General features: G+C 61.8%; 1 protein-coding gene across 1 annotated transcript in view; it reads right to left on the bottom strand.

The window, feature by feature from the left end:
* Window positions 1–725, bottom strand: part of TRPV4 (transient receptor potential cation channel subfamily V member 4) — a 20,659-nt gene extending 19,934 nt beyond the window's left edge. Inside the window, exon 1 of the mRNA XM_015568159.1 lies at window positions 285–725. Within this exon, the coding sequence (XP_015423645.1) occupies window positions 285–685 (401 nt within the window). The 5' untranslated portion in view covers window positions 686–725. The remainder of the gene's footprint in view (window positions 1–284) is intronic.
* Window positions 726–731: the final 6 nt, after the last annotated feature.

Raw genomic sequence — 731 nt, 5'->3', positions numbered from 1 at the left:
ATGGATGGATGGATAAATGGATGGGTAGATGGATGGGTGGGTGGGTGGATGGATGGTGGGTGGATGAACAGACAAGTATATGGAAGGATAGACAGGTGGATGGATGGATAAATGGATGGAAGGATAAATAGATGGATGGACAGGTGGATGGGTGGGTGGATGGATGGGTGGATGGATGGACAGGTGGGTGGATGGATGGGTGGGTGAATGGATGGATGAACAGGTGGGTGGATGGGCTCAGTACAGAGCTGGAGACCACTGCCTGGGCAGCCAGCAATACTCACTCTAAGACCTTCCTCCTCCACCGCTTGTTGTCACTGGGGTGGTGGCGGTAGGTGCCGTAGTCAAAGAGCGAATCCATGGGCGCTTTCTTGGGCCCGGGCACCACCGAGGACTCGTACAGGGTGGACTCCAGCAGGTCAATGGGGTTGGGCACCCCCTTGCGGAAGGCGCCCTGAAACTTCATGCGCAGGTTTGGTCGCCCATCGCCTGTGCCCGCAGCGGCGGCAGCAACCGGGCGAGCAGCATCGGGCGGTGAGGGCAAGGGGGACCCCTCCTCCCCTTCAAACAGGTTGGCCAGCGAAGAGAGGGGGAAGGCCTCCCCACCGGCGGTGCCACTCTCATCCCCGGGGCAATCGGCCACCTCGCCAGGCCCCGCGCGGGGGCCTTCGCTGGGATCGGCCATGCTGGCCCCGAGCGTCCTCACAGCTGGGCCTGCAAGGGAACGGGAG

The sequence above is a fragment of the Myotis davidii genome, unplaced genomic scaffold (assembly GCF_000327345.1).
Source record: "Myotis davidii unplaced genomic scaffold, ASM32734v1 scaffold803, whole genome shotgun sequence".
Taxonomy (NCBI): Eukaryota; Metazoa; Chordata; class Mammalia; order Chiroptera; family Vespertilionidae; genus Myotis; species Myotis davidii.
The sequence above is the reverse complement of the archived record's forward strand: the minus strand, read 5'-3'. Positions and strand labels throughout refer to the sequence as shown.